This window comes from Diospyros lotus, chromosome 14 (genome assembly GCF_014633365.1).
Source record: "Diospyros lotus cultivar Yz01 chromosome 14, ASM1463336v1, whole genome shotgun sequence".
NCBI lineage: Eukaryota > Viridiplantae > Streptophyta > Magnoliopsida > Ericales > Ebenaceae > Diospyros > Diospyros lotus.
The window spans coordinates 12,656,994-12,679,372 of NC_068351.1; the positions used below are offsets into that span (position 1 = coordinate 12,656,994).

A 22,379-nucleotide genomic window follows, 5' to 3' on the forward strand; every position below is an offset into this window, starting at 1 on the left:
TAAAGAGATTTGGTTAGTCAAATACCTCAAAATTAAGATGCGTCACACCATGAGCAAAACTAGAAACAATCAAATGTATAATATTTATGTTAAAAAAAAAATTTGATATGTCTCTCCCAAAAGTAAATAAAAAATAATATAAAATCACAAAAATAGTAAAATTTGATCTAAACATATTTAGATGCATTAAAATGTGAGTTTTTGTTACCTTTATTCAATATTTTAAAATAAATTGTAATATTTCGAAATGGATTAGAGGTAAAGTTCTCTAGTAAGATTTATTTCTTATAAACTTACTTAATAAATGTGTCAAGAGGGAGAAATATTAATTTAGCATAAAGTTTAATTAGTTATTTATTCAATAAAAAAATTCATAATTTTTTATTTAATAACACACTAAAAATGAAAAGTATTATAGACACTTTATTGGATGAAAAGCTAAGTCGATTTTTTGGATTTTTGCCATCACTTTATAAAGGAGATTTTGGCTTATTAAACAACTTATCATATTTTTGTACCAAATATTTTATGAACATTTTATAAGTTCGTCTATCAAAAATATTCATAAAATTAAACTTAAATTTCACTATAAGTCACACCAAAATGAATCTTAAAAATTTCAAGAATAGAGATTTTGTTTGAAAATAAGATGCCAAGTGGTAAAGGGGTAAACTCCACATTTCATTTTCGGACCAAAATATTAAATCACTGTTATTTACTAAACTTTATATTTAGGTTGTGTAAAGAAAAAACAAATATGATATAAAATAAAAGAAATATATATATTTTTAAAAAAAATCGAAACATACAAGAAATATGTAAATAAAAAATATAAAATTTTTGTAAATATAATTTTTAATATTGTTTTTTCTGGCCTAACGAGGTTGATCAGAATGATTGTAATGGCGACGGAGAGTCATGATCTGGTAATCTGCACAGTAAGGTGGTTGACACTTACAAACACTTTTATGCTCAAGTCAATAGGGATTCAGAATGTCAGAGTGTGAGTGAGGGTTGAAAATAACATATCTTGATTTGTGATTATGCTAGTTTATATAAAGATGAAACTACTTTGCATGTTGCTAATCATTGTGGAAGGACACAGAGCCGAGATACACAATAGTGATAGGGACCATCTTTTAGGATATTGGATTTGATGAAAATTATGAACTAATGAGGATTAATGCACAAGTTGTCTAGGGTTGATGAAATCTGTTACAGGTGTAAGAATCTTGGCTTGAATGAAAAAATTATTCGAACTCTTAGACTAAGATCTAGTTTGGGGCCGAACTAGGTGGCAAGCTATGGGTCCACGGTCCAATGAATTTGTTAAAATATAAAAATAATAAAAAATAATTATTCAATTAAATATAAATATATATTTTATCATTTATTTAAGTAAATATAAGTACAAATTATTTTTATTTTTAAATGTAATCGCTCGAACAATAGAGAAATAATTATTTTCGTCTTTAATATGGTTGAGGGACAAAAACACGATTTCATATAAAAAAGGAGTGCAGAAGAGGAGAAAAGGAGACTAGGGTTTGAGATCAAGGGTGTGCTCGGAATCCAAGATCAGATGGAAGCAGCTGCATCGGAGAAGAAGGAAGCCGAGAGCAAGATTTCCGCCATCCGACACGCTCAATCAGTTGGCGATCTCCCATCTGCAGATAGAGAGGCCGAAGAAGAGCGCCGACGCCAACAAGAACGGGACCTCAAAGCCGGTTTACACCCTCTCAAGGTCCCTTTTCCCCCTTAACTCTCCATGTATTCTCGATATTGTTTCTATGGAATTTTGTTTTGTTTTCGTTTTGTTCTGAACTGCCCTATGGCAGTAATAATAACGTCGGGAAGTCTTCGGATTTATCTCTGGTTGAGTTGTGCGTTAAATTGTTGGAATCGGGCATGTAATTCTATCAGAGATGGGTGCATTGGTCACTGTTCTGTTCTTCTGCATCGTAGTAGGGCTTTTTGTGGTGTCACTCTGGGAATTCTCTTCCTTTTTTCTTTTTGTTTTTTGATTTTGCTTTTTTGAGCCTTATAAACAATTTGCTGCAAGGTGTTCTCTGGAAGTACTTTTATGTATTGCATTGGTCAATTTATATGGATGAAGGATATTCAAGTTTTCTATATATTGGAGGAACAAGAAATTAAAGTTTTTCCCTATACCTCATTTCATGAGGTCAAGTTTCAATTAGAGCAATTATTAAGCTCCTAACGATTTACCTACATGAATGATAAAGTTGATGGAGGATTTTGCCAAGGATAGAGATAGTTGCAGATCTAGAAATTGTCTTAGGATTTGAGATTGTTGCTGCTGTTGTTGTGAATGATAAAGCCAATGACTGCATTTATCACCTGCCTGATATTATCATATCTGGTAGTTTAGTTTAACGGATCTTCTTCTATGATAATATGCTTATGTTTGTTAAGAATTCTTGTCTAGAGTTAGTGATAGGTTAAATATGCAGTCTTGTATGCGGTTCTGATTAGTTGATAGGCTGGGGGCTTTTTTGTAATAATTAGTTATTAAAGAAGGGCAAAACCGGTAATATCATGTCCAGCCCTAAGAAATATCACCCTATTCTCTATAAATAGGGCAGGGGGGGCTGAGGAAAAGTCAACCGCATGTTCTCTTATGATTTCGCGAGAGCTTTGAGAGTGAGAAAGCTGTGAGTTATAGTTTTGTACTCTTTTGGGAGGCTTGTATCGTGAGAGAGAGAAGAGATAAGTCTTGTACTGTTTTCATCAATAAAGAAGGCTGCGCTCGGTGGTGGTTTGAAGGCTGGATATAGTGCCAATTCAATTGGCACGAACCAGGATAAATTCTGTCTTCTTATATGGTTTGAATATTTTCTTTCTTGTTTTGTTCTTGCACTTAAATTCTGTTCTTTTATAGACTGTTGTGTTGGTTGTGTGTTGCCAGTGAGTTAGGAGTGTTTGGAGGGTTGTTTGATCGGTTTCTTGGAGGGTTTAAAGGCTGCCAGTGCTCTCAATTTATAACAATGTTGTCTCTCATTTCATTACAATTTTTATTTTACCAACACAAGTTTGTTTTTTGGTACACTCATCAAATGCCTAGAGTTCAAAGTCAGACATCATATGATAACAATATAAAGAAAATAATTGAGTTTAGTATGGTACAAATTAGATTTGAATATTATTGGGCTGCAATGACTGAGTAGAAGTTTTTTCCTTAATTTGATTTATTTACTTTGTCTATTGAAGAATTAGTAGGCACTGCCTGAATTTGATTTCCTATCTAAATTTATCAACATTATATATTTATAAAGCAAAGAAATCAAACTAAGGCAAAGCCTTTTACTTGTTCATGGGAGCCGTGTAACATTCAAATCCAATCTTACTATACTAAGCTCAACCATTTTCTTAATATTTTCTTCATATGATGTTTTACTTCGAACTCAACTGTGTTCTTTCTGATGTCAACAAGTGTACCAGAAAACAAACTTGTGCTGGTGTGCTGGTAAAACATAGATTGTTGAGAAATGAGAGGCAACATAACCATATTAAAATAGAGGAAAAATATAAGAAAATGCCAAATTGAAGATCCATTAAACTACCAAATATGATTAACATCATGCAGGTGATAAATGTAGTCATTGGTTTTCACAAACCTTAGACGAATTCTACATCTCTACCCATGGGCATATCCTCTTGTTATAATTGGGAGCACTGGCAGCCTTTGTTCTGGGTGAGGAGTGGAGAGAGATTGGCAAACTAAGAGTATTGAAGTGAGTTTCTAAGAGCTCCTAATCCTATCACCTCTTGTCAACTTTTTCCTCAATGTATCATTTATAGCCCGTTTTGTTTGACGGATAACAAGGTGGTATTACCTTGTGTTTGAGTTATACCTTGTTTGTGTCATGACCCTAGGGGTATGTTTGTAATTGGGGAAATTAGTTTAGGTATCAGCTGTTAGGAGGGCTAACGGAAAAGGTTTAAGATGTTAGGTAGGAAAAGAGAAGAACTAACTTGTACAACAGCTAGCATGGCTATTAGGTTAGTTAGAGGATTGATAATAGCTAGAGGGTCTATAATAGAGACCTTTGACGAGATGGAAGGGGATGGAATGAATAATACTGGTCATTATTCTCTCTTTCTCGTTCCATCTTCCTATCTCTCTCTTTTCTCTCTGTTTCTATCTCTCTCCCTCATTCTTACATTTTGTAATTTTTGAAATTGCTAGCCCTAATTCAAGGGATTGACAATTTGGTACAAAAGGTAAAGAGGTATTTCAAAATTGTGGATCCTTTTGACCATTTTGTCCTTGCTATAAATATCATTCTATATTCTCTCTCCTCGTATGCATCACTTCGTTGTCTTTGCCCTTCTCCATCGATTGTTAGCTTTATAGTTTTGTACATGCTTAGCCTTGTACATAGTTCTTTCCTAAGTTTTACTTTGTCCACAGTGCTTTCTTAAGTTGTACCTAGTAGAGTTGTATGTATACCTAACACATGAATAAAAAATTCAACATATTTTTTTGTCTCTTCTTCAAAACATGGTATCAAAGCCATTAAAGCCACAAAAACCCTAACCCTAATTCTTAACCAGTCGTTGTCGTCGGCAACCAAACCCTAACTTTGCCTTCTACGGCCTATCACCTATCCATCGATGGTAGTTTTCTCTTTGTCGTGTCTCTCTTCATCATGCGTCACTACCTGTGATAGTGATAGTAAGCTATCTAGTGCCACCTACCTACAACAATGAAGGCTATCTACGATGGTGACTTGTTCGACGACCCTCTTTTCTCTATTATCCAGTGACCTACCTAGCGGCCAAATTTGTGATCTTCATATTTGCAACCTATGACCTTCAATTTTGTTCCTTCTCCATCTGCGATCTTCAAATTTGTCTTTGTCAGTTGTGGTCTTAGGTTGATATTTCCTTCGAATTTGGTTTGGGTTTGTTTATGGTTGGTTTGGGTGATTGTTATTGTTGCTTCGATTTGTGAAATGTGGCATCATTTAATCCTAGTGCGTCAAATCTTGGAGTGGTGAGTTCATTTTCACTTACGACTATGTCACATTCCTAAGGGTAGAATAGTCCATATAATTTTGCAAGCTATTAGGGGATGTACCCAGACGGTTATCAACTAGGCATCTCTTGGAGTACATTCTAAAAGATACAGCTAAGGGTTATATTTGTATTGAGGCATTAGCCCAAATCATGGAATGAAAGAATCTGATTCTCTCTCTCTCTTCTTCTTCTTTGAATCCTTCATAATTTTTCTATCAATATTTGAAACCGCCCTTGTCAGCTCTAAGGTGCTGACGGACTATTCTTATGATTATGTCATCATTTTTGGTATTCCTACCATTATATTGAAAAATTGAATGGCAACAACTATTTATCATGATCAACCTTTGTTTGCATGTGGTGTCGAGGACACGGTGTGAGTGACCATCTGTCTATGAAACTCTTTGACATAGTTGAGTCTAATAGGTTCGTATGGGAACACGTGGATGCATAATTGGTTACTTTGTTGTGGTAGTTGATAGATGTTGAGTTGATCTCATTATTTTGTGTCTATGAGAATTGTTTTGATATTTGGTTCCATGCCCAATAGCTGTATACTAATGATATTGTATGCTTATACAATATGATCAGTAATTTATTCTATCTTCAGAAGGGAGATTCAGATGTGGTTGCATACTTGGGTTGTATTCAATCCGTTGTGGCATATTTTGATATAATGCTCTTTGTTACAATTGATCTTATAGAGCAAAAGAAACAAAGGCATAAACTGTTTATGGTGGTTACTTTAGCATGCCTTAGGGTTGATATGGAGGGTTTTCGTACCCAAATTTTGAGTAATACCACTATACCTACTATGGAAAAGGTGTTTGCTTGAATTCTATCTAGCACACTAACTTTTTCTGATGTTTTGAGTGGAAAGCGATCCATAGTTGCCTCTAAGACTCATGGACGACCTTTTTCTGAGATTAGACATGGAAGTGGTTGTGGTAAGGACATTGGGTGTGGTTAGGTTGGTAAGCGACCCTATTGCGACTATTGTTGTCGCCCTAGTATAAGGGAATTTGTTATGTACTCCGTGGTCAGGCTTTTAAGGCCAATCTTGCAGTTCTTCATGTGCAAAAGTGCAAACAGTGATACTTGATACTTCTTCTCATACTATGAGATTGACTCCTATATACACGATCTCTGTCGAGGAGTTAGTAGAGCATCGTTAGTTGCAAGCGGCTTGACAAGCATCTTCTCCTATAGCTTTTGTTGGCTAGGCATCTTTTCCTTCTACTTGGTTATCTATTTGTAATCCTCTTATGTGCCTTACTTATGCTCCACTTGATTTTGTCGCTTCAAATGATACTTTTGGTAATAAATCTTTATTTTTCTCATTTTGATTTATTTGCCTCCCTTTTGTCTATCACAATGGCCTATGGTTCTAAAACCATTCCAATTAGTACCAGTAGGGTTGATTTGCTCTCATCTATTTCTCTTAATTCTATTTTTCATCGTCCTAGTTGTCCATAAAGTATCATCTCTATTCGCCACCTCACTTGATCTTTAAATTCTCGTGTCATCTTTGATTCTAATTATGTTATTGTGTAGGACCGATGTATAGGACAAATGATTGGCATCGAACGTGAGTTTGAGGGACTCTGCCATCACCTATAACATTTGCTTGTTCTATTATGGGGGGCCTCTCCTCTCCAGATTCATTCCCACCTTAGTCATCCTTACCTATCCATTTTACGCAAGATGGTCCCTTCATTGTCCTCCCTGATCATTCTAGAATGCGACTCTTGTCAATTAGGAAAACATTCTTATACTTCTTATTCAGGTCGTCTTAATAAACAAGCTTAGGCATTTTTTTATCTTATACATTGATATTTGGGGTCCTAGTAGAGTCAAGTCTAAACAGGGCTTGTCCTATTTTCACATTCATTGATAATCATCACTCTCATTGTACTTGGCTTTACTTAATGAAAGATCATACTGAATTGCAATCGTCGTTCACTTCTTACTGTAATGGAATTTCTACTCAATTGTCCATCTCAAATTCTTCGAAGTGATAATGCTAAGGAATATTGTTCTACTAAATTTTAGGCTTTTCTCTGATCTTGGGATATTATTCATCAGGTCTTTTGTCCTTATACCTTGTAACAAAGTGGGATGGCAAGACATAAAATTCGTCATCTCATTGAGATTGCTCAAACACTTCTTCTTTACATGCATGTTCTTGTTTCCTTATGGGATGCAGCTATTCTCACCTCTAGTTATTTGATCAACTATATTCCATCCTCTATTTTGATTGGAGTCATTCCACATATTTTACTTTTTCCTAGTGATCACATCTACCCCCCCCCCCCCCCCGGCGTCTTTGGCTCAACTTGTTTTGTCCATATTCTTTCCCCTAGTCTTGACAAATTGTTTCTTTGCTCCATCAAATGTGTGTTTTTAGGCTACTATAAACTTTAAAAGGGTTTCAAGTGCTACTTCCCTGATCTCGGTAGACTCTCTCTCTTCTAATGTCACCTTTTTAAGTCTACCCCTTTTTTTTGGTCATTTTCATCCAATGTCTCTTCCTCCTCTCTTCATGAGGTTCTTCCTGTCCCATCTTTTCCTGCTTTGGTCCCCCTTCTATTCCTATTCTTATTGTTCTTGTTCCTCTTCAAACTTATTATCATCTTCCTAAGCTACCTTCTATACCCCTCCTGTTGTCCGTTCACCACCACTTATTATAGATGATAATGTTTCTCTAGATGGTGCCATTCCTCACTCACCCTCTAGTTCTCCCCATGCTCTTATTCGCCACGATACACATTTCGCTCGAAATCCTCATCCCATTTATACTTTTGTGTGTTATCATCGTTTATCACTTGTTTATTCTGCTTTTGTCTTTGCTCTTTCTTTTGTTTCTTTTCTTAAGTCTGATGTAAAGGCTTTGGCCCACCCTGGGTGGTGCCATGCTGTGGAGGAGGGGATGCTTGCCTTGCTGGCTAATGGGACATGGGATCTTGTTCCTCTTCTTCTAGGAAAGTCTATTGTTGGTTGTTGGTGGGTGCTTACCATCAAGGTTGGTCCGAATGACCCTATTGATCTTTTGAAAGCCCAGTTGGTTGCCAAGGGCTATACTAGATTTTTTTGTCTTAATTATGGTAATACATTCACTCCAGTGGCTAAGATTGCTTATGTTTGTGTCTTTCTTTGTATAACAACTATTCAACAATGGTCCTTTTTTCAGCTTGACATCAAGAATGCTTTTCTTCATGGTGACTTTTAAGAGGAGGTTTATATGGAGCAACCACCTGTGTTCGTTGCTCAGGGGAAATCTAGATTGGTACATACCCTATGAAAAGTTGTGGTTAGATCTAGCGCAAAAGTAAAGTATTGCTCCATAGTTTTAGCCATATGTGAGTTGGTCAGGCTCAAGTGACTACTTAATGAGTTGAGATTTGGAGATTGGGACTTATGTGGCTTATTTGTGATAATTAGGCAACCCTCCATATTACCTCTAATTCAGTTTTTTTATGAGTGAACTAAACATAGAGAGATAAATTATCTCTTTGTGAGCAAGAAGATCAGCCATGGCTTTAACCACATGTGAGGTTGTTAGGCTCTAGCTACTTCTTAAGGAATTGAGATTTGGAGATTCAAGGCATATGCAGTTTATTTATGATAATCAGGCAGCCTTCATATTATCTCTAATCTAGTTTTCCATGATCAAACTAAACACATAGAGATAGGTTGTCACTTTGTGAGATAGAAGATGAGTCATGGCTTTAGCCACATGTGAATTGTGGCTAGATCTAGTGCAAAAGCAGAGTATCATGCCATGGCTGTAGCCACATTTGAGTTGGTTTGCATAGACTTTGAATCTCCAAATCTCAACTCCTTAAGAAGTTGCTTGAGCCAAACCAACTCACATATGGTTAAAGCCATGGCCTAATACTCTGCTTTTGCGCTAAACACATGGAGATAGTTTTCATGGCTTTAGCCACATATAAGAAGCAAAATGTTGTGGCTAGATTTAGCGCAAAATCATGTATCTAGCCATGGCTTTAGCCATACGTGAGTTGGTTTGTTCAAGCTACTTCTCAAGGAGTTGAGATTTGGAGACTTAGGGCCTATACAACTTTTTTGTGATAATTAGGCAGCGTTTCATATTTCCTCTAATCTAGTTTTTTATTAACGAACCAAACACATAGAGATAGACTGTCACTTTGTGAGACATAAGTTAATTTCTGGAGGAATTTGTACTTCCTTTGTTGGCTCTAATGATTGGCTGGGTGATCTTACAAAGGCATTATGGGGCCCACAGCTTGACAACATTTGCACCAAGCCAGGCACATATGATGTATATGTGCTTGCTTGAGGGGGAGTATTAGCTTTATGGTATTGTATATGCTTAGCCTTGTACATAGTGCTTTCCTAAGTTGTACCTAGTAGAGTTGTATATATACCTAACATGTGAATAAAATATTCAACATATTTTTTTGTCTCTTCTTCAAAACAGACTGAACAGTCATCACCACCATCTCTTTCTTCTTCTTCGTACAATTTCTAGATTTGCAATGAGATGCCATCTTTTCTTCTTTTTCTTCTTCCTCCGATGATTTCCAGATCTGCAATTTTCTTCTTCTTCCTGTGATTTTCCAGATGTGTGATCTTCAATGTTACAAATCTCCACTTTTCTGGCAACCATGGCAGTTGCTGACGATTGAGAGAAGCCCCAAGGAGTCACTGGCACCTCCTCCTCAATTCTATTTCCAGTTGATTTCCAGTTCTGCTCTTCTGATTTGCTGCTTTCAAATTTTATTTTCTAGATTTTTATATAAATATAATATATCTATATATAAAAATAATATTTATATCTATTGTGGTAGCTGTGTAATCATTTGTTGATTGAGGTTCGGATGTGCTCCAGTGGTTGAGTGTTATCTCTAATTGCATGAATGCTAGCTTCTTTTGCTGTGAAATTGCTTGGCCATTTCTGGATTTTGGATACGGAGGCTTTATTATTGATGAAGCTTTCTTGCAAAATTAGACTTTCTAATCATATTTTTGTAATATATTTTCTATAATTATAATATATTTGGGCAAATTGGTCATTTGACAATTAATGACTAGTAACTCCTCATCCACAATGTGACATACCAAACATGGAATAGTTATAGTAACTTCAGGTATTACCTGCTTTACCAATGTGCAACAATGTTATTTAATCCCATCACTGTTTAATAATTAATTTGGATACCAAACGGGCCATAGGAACTTAACAATGGGTATTGAAACTCAACAGTATGAAATGAGGTATAGGGTCCAAAAAACCTTAATTTCTTGTTCCTTTAATTTATACAAACACTTGATCATCCTTCAAACAGCAACAAATAAATGGACCGATGCAAAAAATGGAAGTGCATCCGGAAAACATATTGCAGCAATATACTATTTGGACTATTACACAGTAAACCATGGGATGGCTTTACTAATGCACTTTATTCTATGGCTTGGCCTAAAAACCTGAATAAAAAGATCAATCAGGGTCACCGTTCTTTTTTTTTTAAAAATTTTTGAGCCTTCTAAACAATTTCCTGCAAGGTGTTTTCTGGAAGTACTTCTATTTTTTGCATTGATCAATTTGCATGGATGAAGGATAATCAAGTGTTTGAATGGATTGGAGGGACAAGAAAATCTAATTTTTGGACCCTATGCCTCATTTCATGCAGTCAAATTTCAGTAGGAGCCATTATTAAGCTCCTATTGGTTTACTTAAGTTGATAAAGGATATGGTTGTGGATAGAAATGGTTAGAGGCCTAGAATTCATCTAACAACTCCACCTAGTGGAATTAATATTTGTTATTGTTGTTGTGAATGATGAATCAAGCGACTGCATTTTTCACCTGCATGATATTATCATAGTTGGTAGTTTAATGGATCTTCATCAATTTTACATTTTCTTATAATTTTCCTCCATTTTATGATAGCATGCTTACTCTGTCTCTCACTTCATTTCAATCTTTATTTTACCAGCACAAGTTTGTTTTCTGGTACACTCGTCGGACGCCCGGTGTTCGAAGTCAAACATCATATGAAGACAACATAAAGAAAATAGTGGACTTTAGTACGGTAAGATTTGGATTTGAACATTATAGGAATGCAAAGTAAAAGGCTTTGCCTTAATTTGCTTGCTTTACTTTGTCTAATAAAGAATTGTTAGGCATTGCCTAGACTTGATTTCTCATCTTTGTTTATCAACCTTTTAATTTTTTGTAGGTTGAAGGTTTTTGGGTCTGCTATTGCCATTTGGCTCGTCCATCATCTTTGCCAGTCCCAACTGATTTGCATATTTTCAAGGAGGGAATTCGCCCGCTATGGGAGGTAAGATTAGATATGATGATAATGCATTTACTTTTGCTAATTAATTTTGAGTGAAGTTTATTAGCCAAATATACATATATATATATTCCTGCCCTCTTTTGATTTCCCTTTTCTCCTAAAGAAAAAGTAGAATAAATAAATAACAAGTAAAAATAATCAAACGAACAAGTGTGTTGCCTACATAATTCTCTGCATTGGCTGGATTGCATTTGTTGATCAGGATTCTGCTAACTGCAATGGTGGCAAGTGGATAATACGATTCAAAAAGGCTGTCTCAGGTCGTTTTTGGGAGGATTTGGTAAGTAAAAGTCACTTATAATTTTCTTTAGCACGGTGTATTTAGTGTCTTTAGTTAATCTTTTCAATTCCAATGATTATTGTTGATATCATTTATCACGATGGCAAATTGTGAAGTATTGATGACATGCCTCAACTCTGTCCAGTTCACAGATCTTACATTTTTTTTACCTAGTGCCTAATTAGAAACTGTCTTTCAAAATCAATTTTTGGTCTGGTTTCTAAGATTAGAAATACTTGTGCAGAATTGATAATAAAATAAACTTTGTTGTCTTGGTCTCATTCTAGCTAAAGTGTAAATCTTTGTGTTTGGGAAATATCAATTCTGGTCCACTAGGGGGGCTTGGTGTCTCTGATCTGGTTATGTTGACTTAGAGCTAGGAAAATAATGAAGAAAATTTGTTTTCTGTCCTGGACATATGGCAACCTGAAGGAGGTGTTACATTAAAAAAATATTATTAATTATACCTAAATTTCAGCCAGAAACTCAGAACATGGGTTTAGCTTGTTATGGACTCTGCTGCTAGCTTTAGCTAGTAAAGAAAGTTACCTATTGGTATACTCCTAGGCCATATAGCACTAAACCACAATGAACTCAATTGCTCCCTAACAAACACCTAGTTAGCATATAAGGTGTTTCACGGTCATTCTCATACAATTTTAATAAAGTAGGCTTTAGAGGTCGTGACTTTTCTAGCTTGGGAACAAAAGAAATAGAGAAGAACACATATAGTGAGTGGATGTGGGGAACTGAAGAGGGTGTCCCTAGTGTGTGAGGCTCCCACTTTTTGAGGGGCAGAGAACTGTTAAGAAATTTGTCTTAAAATACTATAATATTAGAAAACAAAATAAATATGATATTTTGTTTGTTTATGAAATTTGCTCTCTTACAAAAAATGGCATGTGTGTGGAAATAATGGCATTTCTAAAATTTTATTCCTTTGTGGTTTTACAAACAACAAAAATTATGAAAATAAGATCACACAGATCATAACAGGCCCTTGCTTGTTTGATGTTACGTGATAATGCCTACTTCCTTTCATTTCACTTTGTTGGTGACATCTCTAGGATGTTAACTTGGGTTCAAGTTCCTTGAATTGAATCTTTGGTGAAACCAAGGGTGACTGTGTTTTAGGTGTTCAGTGGATGCCATCTATGACCTAGGGATGGGAGATCTAGGTTTTTAACCTTGTGTCATGTATTAACTGGTAAGGGGAGCTTGCTGTAATTAGAGATAGTAAAGGGGTGAAAACAGTATAATGGTAAGCTAGCTGTAAGGGTTGTTCTTAGTTAGTTGTGTACTTAGTTAGTTTTTGCATTAGCAGCTGGTACATTCTCATGCACATGTAGGTGGTTACAGAACATGAGAGGTTAAGAATCCAGCTATATATAGTGTTGAATTCTCTTCCACAGGATATGAAAAATCTAAGAATATTTTGATCTTGTTCTCTCATTTCTCTCCCTTATTTCTGCATTCTCTCTCTCTCTCTCTCAATTTCTCTCATCATCTCGATCTTACTATTTGATTGAGAATCATTGTCCGCTTTGAGAAGTTGACAATCCTGGTATCAGAGCAACGCTCTTGGGTGTCGATCGATACTCACGAGAATTATAACCATGGCTAACAGAACAAGAATGAAACAAATGGAGTCTCAGCTACAACAAGTGACGACAACAATAGCAGAGGTGCAGAACCGAGTGGGAACGCTCGAACTCTCTATTGGAGGTGGAGTCGGTTCTCGGATTGACCAAGCAATGGAACGTTGGAGGATGGAGATTCGTGAGCAGGGCACCCTGCTTCAAGAATAGATGATGGAGCAAATGTAGTTGATTGCACGAATGTTTGCCAATCAACAACCAATAAGGCTCTCTCTCGAGTTTCCTTCGAGAGATTGAATGGAGCCCATTTTTCTCGAAGTGGGAGTAGAACCTCGACTGGTGGGAACAACAGAGTGTCACGAACCTAGGGTTCATGATGGGTTAGAAGAGGAATTGGGGAATGAAATCAGAATTGTAGGAGGAGAAATGGGGCAGAAATGGGGGAAGAAATCAGTAGAAAGGGAGAGAGTAATAGAGAGAAACGAGAGGGAGAATTGGAGAGAAATGTAGAGAGGAAAATAGAGATTCAATATCAATAATTTTCAGCATACATCCCCTCCATTTACATCAGCCTTATATAGGCATATTTGTCCCCTAACAGCCTTGCACATACTGCCATGTGCACCTAACTAATTGCTAGAATATCCCTAACAAACTATTCTACGCTATTACAATAATACCCTTTTATTACTCATAGGGTCATGACACAGAGTTTGAGTTTGATACGGATACGATGGGGGAGAATGCAAGAGAAAGGAGGCAGGGAGCTCCGATTAATCGACACCACCCAAATTACCCCATGCCAAAGCTCGAGATTCCATTGTTTGAAGGAGAGAATTCGAGGTGGTGGACGAGAAGATGTGAACGAGTATTCTCCCTATATCAAATTTTGGAACCGTAGAAGATCACCATGGCTTTTGCTTACTTGAATGATATGGGAGATGCTTGGTATCAAGGGTGGCTCGCGCTTAAGGAGGGAAGCCCTTGAAGTGTGTTTGTAGAAGACCTATGTGTGAGGTTTGAGGATAAAAGCATGGGAGACATAATCGAAGAGTTTAACAAACTCAAACAAGAGGGGACGGTTCAGGTTTATCAGCAGAAATTCGAAGAGCTGAGATCGTTGATGATGGTGCATAATTCCCAGTTATCCGAGGAGTACTATGTTTTGAGCTTCATTAGTGGCCTAAGGGATGAGGTGAGACCTATGGTGAAGATGATATAGCCCCACACGATGAAGCAGGCTGCAGAAAACGCAAGGTTATAGGAGATGATTATTGAGGCAATGATTAAAAAACAAAGGAATCAGGCAGGAGTGATCACAGGAGGGTGGCAGGCTGGTAATAGATTGGCACCAAGAGGAGGAGGGTCCCAAGGTAGAGCCGTCCTGGCCTTACCTTCCACCAACCCTATTCCCACCGCTGGAGGTAAATTGATGGAGCAAAGGAGAGTAGCTGGTCTATGCTACAAATGTGGGGATAGGTATTTTGTGGGCCACAAGTGTAAGAGACAAGTACTACTGTTGGAAAGAGAAGATGAGGACATTGAGGAAGGAGAAGAATTATCTGAAAATGAGAGGGAGGATCAAGGGGAGATTTCATTACATGCCTTGAAGGGGGTGAACAATAGTAAGGTTATCAAGGTGGAAGGAAGAGTAAGCAGTCAACTGATCATAGTTCTCATAGATAGTGGGAGTACTCACAGCTTCTTGGATGAAGCTGTGGCAAGAAGGCTAGTCGTCCTATAAGGGTTTTTGGTGGGAGATGAATGGAGAAAAATTTTCAACTGATCTAAAGTTGCTCAAGTTGGGGGGTTGTGATGTAGTGTTGGGAGTGGATTGAATGAAGGGAGTTAGTCCAATCAGTTTTGATTTCAATAAAATGGAGGTGACTTTCAAAAAAGAGGGCAACAAGAAGGTCCTAACGGGCAATCCAAAGGTGGGAGAGTGTAAGATCATCTCGGGTAAGAGGCTGCAAAGAATGTTTAGGAGTCGATTTCCAAAGGTGGCTCAACTCTTCTCCCTCCATGCAGTGGAATGTGCTGAAGAAACCACTAGACAAGAAGGAGAGTTACATGTGGTGGTAGCCAACCCTTCATCCAAAGAAAGGTACAAGAACTTGACTTTCTTAATCTACTTTTGATTGAGTACAAGGACCTATTTGCAGAACCCCACTCCCTTCCACCCAAAAGAACTTTTGATCACTCGATTAACCTGAAACCCCAAGTTGAGCCTATAAACCTAAGATCATATCGATACCCCCCTAAACAGAAAACTGAGATTGAACAACTTATCAGAGATATGTTAAGCAAATCACTCATTCAACCCAACAACAGTCCTTCTGCTTCGCCTGTTTTGCTTGTTAAAAAGAAAGATGGCTCATGGAGATTTTGTATTGACTACCGTAAACTCCATAACCATCCAAGACAAGTTTCCAATACCTATAGTATTAGACCTACTTGATGAGCTTAAGTATGCCACTATTTTTACCAAGTTAGATCTTAGGTCGGGTTATCATCAAATTCGGATAAAACCCGAAGATATCCATAAAACAGTCTTCAAGACCCATCAAGGACATTATGAATTTCTTGTAATGCCCTTCGGTTTGATTAATGCCCCAGCTACTTTTTAGTCCTTGATGAATCGGATCTTTGAACCATACCTCTGCCAATTCATTTTGGTGTTCTTTGATGACATTTTAATCTACAACCCTTCCTTTGATCAGCACATTCACCACCTAAAAACCACTTTTGAGGTCTTTAGATTCAATCAATTGTATATTAAAGAGTCAAAATGTGCATTTGCTCAAGAGCAAGTGGAGTACTTGGGCCACATTATATCTAAAACAGGGGTAAGCACGGATCCTAGCAAAGTGGCAGCCATGTTGGACTGGCTGCGACCCACCAGTGTGAAGGGGCTTAGGGGATTTCTAAAGTCAACGGGTTACTACCGCCGATTTGTCAAAAATTATGGTATTATCAGCCGGCCTTTAACCAAATTATTGAAGAATGATGGGTTCCATTGGGGTCAGGAGGCAGAACAGGAGGCAGAACAGGCATTTGCTGAACTTAAGGAAGCTGTCAGCAAAGTTCCAATGCTAGGCCTGCCGGATTTCAGCAAACCCTTCATATTGGAAACGGATGCAAGTGCTAGCCTTCTTGAGCCAAACATTGTCACCTAAGCACCTAGGATTAAGTATATATGAGAAAGAATTGCTGGTTGTATTGATGGCTATGGATAAATGGCGCCACTATTTGGAAGGAGGTACATTTGTGATTAAAACAGACCATGAGAGTGAAATTTTTGTTGCAATAACGGCTACATACTCACTTGCAGCAAAAGGGTATGACAAAATTAATGGGGCTGGACTATTCTATACAGTATAGGAAGGGGAAGGAGAACAAGGCAACAGATGCTTTGTCGCAGTGTTTCGAAGGGGGCCAAGCAGCTACATTAACTATGGTGATTCCAGATTGGTGCCAAGAAATTAGTTCAAGTTATGAAGCAGACGGGCAGCTAAAGAGCTATTGCAATAGTTAGTGGTCAGCCCGATGGCTAAACCAGGGTATACTTTGGTAAATGGTATCATCAGGTACCAAGGAAGGATGGTGTTGGGAAATGATGGAAGGCTCAAATGCAAGGTGATTGAAGCTTTGCATATGCATAATTCACCCATGGGAGGGCATTCTGGAATTGTCAATACTTATCATAAGGTGAGACGACTTTTTCAATGGCCGAGATTAAAGAAGGATGTTATGGAGTTTGTGATGGGGTGTGACATTTGCAAGAGGTGCAAAACAGAAAATGTAGCTTATCCCCGATTATTACAACCATTAGACATTCTAGGGGGGCCTTGGGAGAGCATCTTCATGGACTTTATTGAAGGACTTCCAAGGTCAGAAGGGAAGGATTGTACTATGGTGATTGTGGACCGATTCACCAAGTACAGTCACTTTGTTGGGCTATCTCATCCTTATACTGCCGGAGAAGTTGCTAAGATCTTCATGGATCATATAGTAACATTGCAACGGGTACCCAAGGCTATAATATCGGATAGAGATAAGATTTTTACTAGCCTACTTTGGAAGGAGTTGATGCGATTATTGAGGGTCAAGCTGAATATGTCAATTACCTACCATCCTGAATCTGATGGGCAAATAGAAAGGGTTAATCAAAGTCTAGAGATGTACTTGAGGTGTCTATGCTTCTTGCAACCAAAATCCTGGCACAAGTGGCTGGCCACAGCTCAATGGTGGTACAATTCCAGCCACCATATTGCCATCAAAAGGTCATCTTTTGAAGCCTTTTATGGTTACAAACCACCCTTACTTCCGGCAGTTGGAGAGACATCATCAGTAGCAGTCCTAGACACCTATCTCCAGCAAAGGCAGCAGGCTCTACAAGTGATCAAAACTGAGTTGGCCAATTCAAGGAACGGAATGAAGCAGTTTGCAGATAGAAAGAGGAGTGACAGGGAGTTTCAAGAAGGGGAAAGTGTATATTTGAAGCTACACCCGAGGCATATAAGATCCCTATCTCAAGGACCTATTTCAAAGTTGCAGCCAAAATTTTATGGTCCATTCCTCATAACTGCAAGGGTGGGAAGTGTGGCTTACAAACTACAACTTCCGGAGAACTCCAACATTCACCTGGTGTTTCATGTTTCGCTTCTCAAGAAGTCGGTAGCCGAACAAGAAGTAAGTCCCACACTGCCTAATTCTCTACAAGGTGGAGTCCAGCCTAAAAGAACCTCGGGCTATTCTGGATAAAAGAGTGATATACAAGCATGGGGCTCCCATTACTCAAGTCTTAGTCCAATGGTCAGGTCTACACTCAGACAATAATACCTGGGAATACCTCCCAGATTTACTCAATCAATTCCTGCGAGTGGCAAGCCTTCTTAGTATTTCTTGAGGACAAGAAATTTTTTTTTTTTTGGGGGGGGGGGGGTATTTGTCATGTATTAACTGGTAAGGGGAGCTTGCTGTAATTAGAGATAGTAAAGGGGTGAAAACAGTATAATGGTAAGCTAGCTGTAAGGGTTGTCCTTAGTTAGTTGCTGCTTTAGTAGCTGGTACATTCTCATGCACATGTAGGTGGTTACAACACATGGGAGGTTAAGAATCCCGCTATATATAGTGCTGAATTCTCTTCCTCGGGATATGAAAAATCTAAGAATATTTTGATCTCTTTCTCTCTCATTTATCTCCCTTATTTCTGCATTCTCTCTCTCTCTCTCTCTCTCTCTATTTCTTTCATCATCTCGATCTTACTGTTTGATCGAGAATCATTGTCCGCTTTGAGAAGCTGACTCCTTGGTTGATGAGCTTGGGGAATGATGAGCCTACCTCTTGGTTAGGATAAGGTGCAGTTGTTGATGATGATGGTGAATATCCTCCCATCCCCAAAGTTACGGCCTTCAAAGCATCCTGCTGTGAATGGGATGTTGAACTTGACTGCTTTTGACTAGGGGTCTACTTTTGTATAGACTGCATGGCTCTGTGGTCCCTGAAATGAAGCCTTAGCATGTTTCAACATTATGTTATCTCCGTTTTATTTAGCCTGCCAAGATCTTCTGGTCCCTGAATGTACATATAATGTGCACGTGCGTGCATGTTCACCTTTACAGATGAGTTTATGGATCAAAAATATTTTAATATTTGCACTACATTCAAAAATTCTCTTGATTCCCCTTTCAATCATTAGTGGTCGCCCAGCAGGGTGACACCTCAAAACTGAACTCAGCTCATCTAAGCCTTTCTTCCAACTGTTTATTGTCTTTGCATGAGATCCTCTTTCCATTTTCACTTTATGAAATGTCATAGTTCTGGTTCAACCGCAATTCTCATTATTTCAATCCAAGTTAATATTTCCACTTATTTGAAGATGGATTGTTTTATTTTGTCTGAAATGTCTGTCATCATGCCATGGAGGCATAGACTACTTGTATTGATTGAGCAAAGTGGAATGTATATCTAGCTTACGAAGAAAAAGGAATAAAGTATCCAGCCTTTGTTAATAAGTGACTAAAGCTATTTGTTTTAGAGAGACAGATAACAATGGCAAATGAAATTCATATAAAATGATGTGATACTGACATATGCAATCATAAGTCACTTGAAAAAGCATATAGATATTATTTTGCTATATTCTTCCCTATTATCATCAAAATCTTAATCCCACTAGGAAAGGTCGGCTACATATATTCTAGGTTTCTAATCATCCCTTTCCATGCTTTGTATTTCCTATAAGAGTATTATATCTCATGCCATGGGCCCATGGCTATGTAAATTCTTGTTGTATAAGCAGTTCAAAAAGGAGAAGATATTTACACCGCCGCCCCCCCCCCCCCCCCCCCCCCCCAAAAAAAAAAAGAGTAAATTCTAAGACTTGAATGTGCTGTTATTCCTTGTTGAGAGATATTTCATGAATTCATATTTCCTTTATTCTAGAATTGCGTAACCTTTTATCTTAGGAAGATCTGGACAAACTGCTCCTTTTTTCACAAGCAGTCTCTGCATTGGGGGGATTGTGGAAGGTCTATCTTATCTTCAATGAAATCTTTATGGCCAGACCCACGTGTTTCTAATCTTTTTGGGGTTTGATTCATGAACACGTGCTGGTGGTCCTCCTATTGCTCCTGTTTAGATGTTGATTTCTTACTTGGGAGGAGATCTTACGTGAGGTTGCCTCCACATATGTTTTCCTTGTACTAAAAGGCAAATCCCATGCCTTCTACCACACCTGAAAGTTCTTCATGTTATGCTTGTCAAGAATCATTACTTTCATCAGCGAGCCATGGAAATCTATTATTTTGATTCATTTCTAGGTGCTGGAAATCTATCTTTGTGCATAGAATAGTTAAGACTGAACACAGGTCATTTGAGATTCTACCTACGCCATCGACAGCTGAAAAATTAAGTTTTCCTGTTCCCTGAATATTTTGAAACTGAAAATAACTTATTTCATTTTGGATATAATGTAGGTTCTAGCATTAGTTGGTGACCAACTTGATTATGGTGACAACATCTGTGGTGTGGTACTTAGCATTCGGTTCAATGAAGACATATTGAGTGTGTGGAACCACAATGCATCTGATAATCAGGTTAGTTTCTGCTATTGATCATTCTGCTGTTGCTGCTTGTTTGTTTCCATATATGCAAGTGAAGAAAGTAGTAATGTGTTGGGCTTAACCAGGCAGTGATGGCTTTAAGAGATTCAATAAAGCGGCACTTAAAGCTTCCCCCTAGCTATGTGATGGAGTATAAACCCCATGATGCTTCTGTGCGTGACAACTCTTCGTATAGAAACACTTGGTTGAGAGGATAGGAAGGACACCCAGCGTATTCTCTCATTTTGCAGCCTTGGTAATATAGCAGCAGAGGTTGCAAAGACAAGCAAGTTCTTGTGTTGTCTCTACGGTGGGTTGCTTGCTCTTGCTTCACTTGAAGATCGTGGATCACAACCAGTTAACCCTGTAAAGGACCTAGCAACTCTCTGGTATGTATCGGCGATGCTATTCTTTCCAAGATATAATCAAGTTCGTGTTATCGTCATGTTAAACATTTTGTTTTTGGGACCATTTACTGGGTTTATCTTTGTTTCAACTGGTATAACTCCTTCCATATCCTGCCTATTATGGTTGATTTTCACAAGTATTTCTAAGCTGTAGTTTCCAGCCTTCTACTACATGTGAGCATTTGCCAATACATGTGGCCGAGGCCTGACACACATACCCTAATGATGTATAATGTAGGATGGTAAATTGCAATTACCACCTTTAAGGTTTGTCCTAATTGCAGGAATATCCTTTATGTTTTGAAATAGCAATAATCTTTTCTGCTATTAAGATCATTTTACCCTTCATTTTCTTTCTTTTTCTCTTCTAATTTTAGAAAAAAAAAAATAGAAACCGATGATGGCCAATGCCTGGCAACCACTATTGGAAATAAAAGATGATAAACCCCTAGGATTTGTTACAAATGTAGATCTACCATAAAGGCTCGTCATCACAAATTTGCTAGAGAGAGGCCCCTATTATCGTGATGAATTATTTTTGTTGTTACAAAGAGAGAGAAGATAAACCTAGTGATTTTAGGATTTAGGGTTTAGCTAGCGATAATGCGGATTTGCATTTGTGTGATAAATTCATGGAAAATTTGCAATGAAGGCAGATTCGATCTTATTGCAGATTTCTGATGAGAGAGAGAGAGAGAGAGAGAACAAATGTCCACGCCACCATCGTCATAGCTGCTACCATTGTCACCGTTATATGAACAGCTACAAAAAGGGAAGGGTAAACCAAATGGGTTCACCCAATAATGAATGCAGATCTATGTTTGTGCAAAGAATTCATCATAAATCTACCATGAAGGCAAATCTACTCTTATTGCAAGTTTGGGTTAAAGTACATATTTTAATCCTTAGTTACATGTTTATTTTGATTTAAATATTTATTTTTTTATTATTTTAAGAACATTACTGAGTTATATAATTTTGAGTTAATTGTATTTTTAATTTTTTTATTATTTTAATTACATCATTGAATTATTATTCTCAACAAATTTGTTAAGTTGTGTAGTTGACCTAAATTACATGGTTTAAGGAGTATACTTAAAATAATAAAAAAATTCTAGGGGGTAATTGACTCAAAATTATAAATTTAAGAATATTTTAAAATAATAAAAAATTTAAATATCTAAATGAAAAACATATTGCGATAAAATTAAAATATCAAAAGGTGAAATCCCTCGTGAGGGTTTCACAGTTCAGTTCTAAAATTTCTGTAAGGGGATTAAATCACAGAATTCAATGGCACAGCGAATTTATGGTACTGTAGGACCAATACGTTTACGGTCTCGATCACTAGGTTATACTTATATGGCTCACAAGCCTTATATAGCAGGGAGTTAGTGAGAAGGGAGTTGGTGAGAAAGAGAGCATATTCCTGACCATCGCTGTAACGACCAATCTTCAATGCTACCTGAAGGCTACTACACCCAAGAGGGTACGGATTCAACCTTTTTCGAAAATTAAATCAAATTGGTTGAATAGTTATTTAAATTAAAAAAAATATAAATAATAAGTGTTACTTAAATAAAAAATATTATTCAATTA

The 22,379-nt window shown here is 37.4% G+C and overlaps 1 protein-coding gene across 1 annotated transcript; it reads left to right on the forward strand.

Moving 5' to 3' along the window:
• The first annotated feature begins 1,491 nt into the window (after window positions 1-1,491).
• On the forward strand, window positions 1,492-21,133 carry LOC127790590 (eukaryotic translation initiation factor NCBP). The gene is made up of 6 exons (XM_052320161.1): window positions 1,492-1,744; window positions 11,024-11,119; window positions 11,267-11,371; window positions 11,592-11,669; window positions 20,248-20,367; window positions 20,460-21,133. The coding sequence occupies exons 1-6, from the start codon at window positions 1,583-1,585 to the stop codon at window positions 20,589-20,591; spliced, it is 693 nt and encodes a 230-aa protein (XP_052176121.1). The 5' UTR covers window positions 1,492-1,582; the 3' UTR covers window positions 20,592-21,133.
• The last annotated feature ends 1,246 nt before the right edge of the window (window positions 21,134-22,379 follow it).

What these genes read in the sequence shown, in the direction of transcription:
- LOC127790590 (XM_052320161.1), top strand. Translation starts at nt 1,583, where the DNA reads ATGGAAGCAGCTGCATCGGAGAAGAAGGAAGCCGAGAGCAAGATTTCC. An exon ending in AAATAGTGGACTTTAGTACG is followed by an intron (nt 11,120 to 11,266) that starts GTAAGATTTGGA and finishes AATTTTTTGTAG; the next exon opens with GTTGAAGGTTTTTGGGTCTG. An exon ending in GAATTCGCCCGCTATGGGAG is followed by an intron (nt 11,372 to 11,591) that starts GTAAGATTAGAT and finishes TTTGTTGATCAG; the next exon opens with GATTCTGCTAACTGCAATGG.